At 39.3% G+C, this 3,272-nt stretch overlaps 1 protein-coding gene across 1 annotated transcript; it reads left to right on the top strand.

Annotated features, from left to right (window-relative positions):
* Nucleotides 1-2,815, top strand: LOC21410685 (protein POLYCHOME). Its single transcript, XM_024175442.1, is given in 4 exon segments — nt 1-78; nt 283-479; nt 481-712; nt 2,076-2,815. Coding segments are annotated over 3 exon segments (798 nt in total). The 5' UTR covers nt 1-78; nt 283-300; the 3' UTR covers nt 2,463-2,815.
* Nucleotides 2,816-3,272: the final 457 nt, after the last annotated feature.

The raw sequence follows: 3,272 nt of genomic DNA, 5'->3' as shown, positions 1-3,272 counted from the left end.
CTCTCTTCTTCTTCTTCACTTTTAAGCCCCCCATTTCTTAACTTCAATCGAACCTCCAAACCCTAACCATTTTCACAGGTAATTCCCTTCTCCATTCTTCTTCTTCTCCATCTCCTGGTTGTTGATTTTCTCAGATCCATTAACAATTCTGTCGCCGGGAAATCTGATTTTTATTCGGTGATGAGTTATTGAATTCTTGCCGGAATGAGTACTAGATCGCGATATCTGTGTTTTCTTTCGGTGGTTTTTCTGAAGATTTGTTTTACATTTCTTTGGTTTCAGTTGAATCATTGCTCAGCTATGCCGGAAGCAAGGGACAGGTTATCGAGGCCGGTGGACGTCGCCGCAATGTTCGCTCGACGGAGATCAGCCGCCGTCCAAGTTTTGGTCGACGATACGGAGAACGGCGCGGACCTGTTCAGATCTCCGATCAGGCAACAGCCTGCAGCGATGGCGACCGGCGTACGTACACCTATGGACACGACGAGGTGGTGGTGGAGTGGGGATCGGGAGGGGTGGTTTGGGGACTCCAAGAACGGGAAACTCGCGTTTCCGGAGCTCGTTCAGATCCTCGTCGGCAGCGGCGGTGGCGAGTAGGGAGAATACGCCGGCGCCGGGGATTGTTCGGCGGGGAAGAGGGCGTGGAAGAAGCGGCGTGTTGCCGTATTGGTACCCAAGAACCCCTCTCCGTGATATCACTGCTATCGCGAGGGTACGTATCTGTTTCTTGAAATGTTTAATCTCTGTGATCTGGTTCATTTTCGACGTAAATGTGGATTTCGTAATTTGATTGCCGGTTCTGATTTCATGTATTATTGTAATTGATTTTTAGATTCATTTTGAGATTTTGTTATATTGAATGGATCAATTGTCATGAAAACTTGATCATGAATTTCTTGTGTTGGGGCGAGTGAACTATTATAGGAGCAAGTCCTTTTTTTTTTTCTTTTTTATTTCTTTCCTGAGAAATTAAGTTTCAGCTTGGTTGAATTTATTGCTTAAACTATAATGCTCGTCCTTTTCAATAATTGCGTTGTTTCCGGAATTCTTTTGGTGATAAAGGAGTAGTTGTTTTCTTAGCCAATAGCCAGCAATTGAATCTTAATTTTAAGAATTTTCGGGTATGTTAAAGTGAGTAGGGTTTATTAGATTCTTTTTTTTTCCTAATATATTTCAATAATTGCGAAATAAAGCCCTTGCTGTGTTTTTGGCCGCAAATGAAAATTTTCAAATTAAACATTTGGGTTTATTAAAGTTTGTAGTGTTTATTTTCTTCTCTTTTCATAAGAAGAAGCCCTTTGTATTTTCCTGGTTTTGAAATTCTTTTTATTACTCTTCGTTAGTTTTTATTTATTTATTTATTTTTCTTGGATCTCACTTTATATATGTTATTTAAATAAATATGGGATCCCGTGAATAATGGCTACCCATACTTCATTATAGTTCTTTCAGAATGTGTAGATTATTTTTTCTGATTATTGGATTTCGTACTTGTTTGATATCTGTACAAGTCAGTAAATTTCTGTATGTCTTTTCCATACGAACTTTCCATGTTCCGTTTTGGTCTTTCATTTTTGCTTGCTTGTGATTGTTCACCTTTTGCATTGTCCTTTCATTATATTGTGGTGAGGTTTGTTACTTTATTTTCAAAGCTGTTTACATAGGGAACCATGTTGTTCATAGTAAAATGAAACTCGGGTTTCCTTCCCCCACCCTATAGGTGAAAAAAGATACTTTGGTGCTTTTGTAGTTGTACTTTTAATTTGTCAAATTGAAGCATCTTTAATAATTATTTTGAAGTCAGAATTATCTATATTAAGATTTGACCAAATTCTACGTGTCATTTTTTCCTTTTTATCTTTTGAGCAAGTCAATGAGGGTTGTATTCTTGAAACCATTTGGAACGAAAGCATTCACTGCATTAAATATGAAATGACTCAGTGCAATGTTGATTGCAGTCAATGCCATAATTGGCTTGTATTATATGCGGATTTTGGCATTAACTCTTGAGCATGGAAGTTTTTATTTATGAAATTGGTTGTTGAGAAGTATCTTACGAAAAATTCTATCATTAGGCCATAGAAAGGACAAGAGCTCGCCTGAGGGAAGACGAAGGCCAAGACGTTGCAAGTCCTGCACCCCAAGAACAGGGATTTCTCGATCCTTCTGTATCAGTATCTGTTGCTCCACTCGAGCACAATATTATCACTACCTCTCTACATTCAGCATTCAGAAGAAAACCTTGCCCACCTTCTGTTGGTAAAGTTCCAAAAATCCTGCTCGGGATTGCAAATCAGACCACTGCAGGATCGGAATGTCTCACACCCCAGAAGAAACTACTGAACTCCATTGACACAGTTGAGAAGGTAGTTATGGAGGAGCTGCAGAAACTGAAGCGAACGCCAACTGCTAAGAGGGCAGAGAGAGAAAAAAGAGTCAAAACTTTGATGTCAATGCGTTGAATGCTTTTCATCTTGACAGAACTCAAAGTTGAGAGCACATAAAGCAGTTAGGATTAGAAGGACAGAAGCTTGGGCAAGACTCCTTGCAGCACTTCTTTATCGACTTGTGGATAGCTGATACATTTTGCTTTATAGGATCAGCTTATCGGCTCTGGGTCTTTGCCTAGGACCAGTTGACTTACCGTGTACTTGGTTTTTTTCGGTCGATCATCATTCTTTGATGGTTTTGTGTAGAAGTAGTAGATATTTTTTGGGAGATAATGTACATATAGGCCATGTTAGTTTTTCTGCTACATTGTTTGTTTCAAGTCTTTTCTCATGTACAACTAGTCAATTACTATTCAAGGATGACAATGAAGGATGACTTTATCAAATGCAATTCTCGTCTGAAATGTTTTTGGAAATTTGCTTCTGCTTTCAAATTTACAGTCTTATTCATTGCTCGACTGTATATACTAAGGTGATGGCCAGTTAGCCACCGAAAGAAAACATATCATTATGCGGAATTGATTCTTAGGGGGTGTTTGGTTGGAGAGAATGGAAAAGAATATAATTATTTGTTTGGTTGGTTTTGGAATCAAGAATAGCCGTTCCATTAGAATGATTTTTTGCTCATTTTAAAGGAATTGTCATTTCTTTATGAGATGAGTGGATTGACTATTCTAATTAGTGTTGTAAGTTCGGGCGGCGGGCTGCTCGAAGCCTGAAAATTTTTGGGCTTGGTGGGTAGGCACTATTTATTGCCTGTCTACACATTTTTACCAGGCTCGGGCTCCCGCAGCCTGAGGAAAAACCAACCTTGGCAGGCCG

This window comes from Morus notabilis, unplaced genomic scaffold, assembly GCF_000414095.1.
Source record: "Morus notabilis unplaced genomic scaffold, ASM41409v2 Scaffold78, whole genome shotgun sequence".
Taxonomy (NCBI): domain Eukaryota; kingdom Viridiplantae; phylum Streptophyta; class Magnoliopsida; order Rosales; family Moraceae; genus Morus; species Morus notabilis.
Note: the sequence above shows the minus strand (reverse complement) of the source record. Positions and strands in the feature narration are given on the sequence as shown.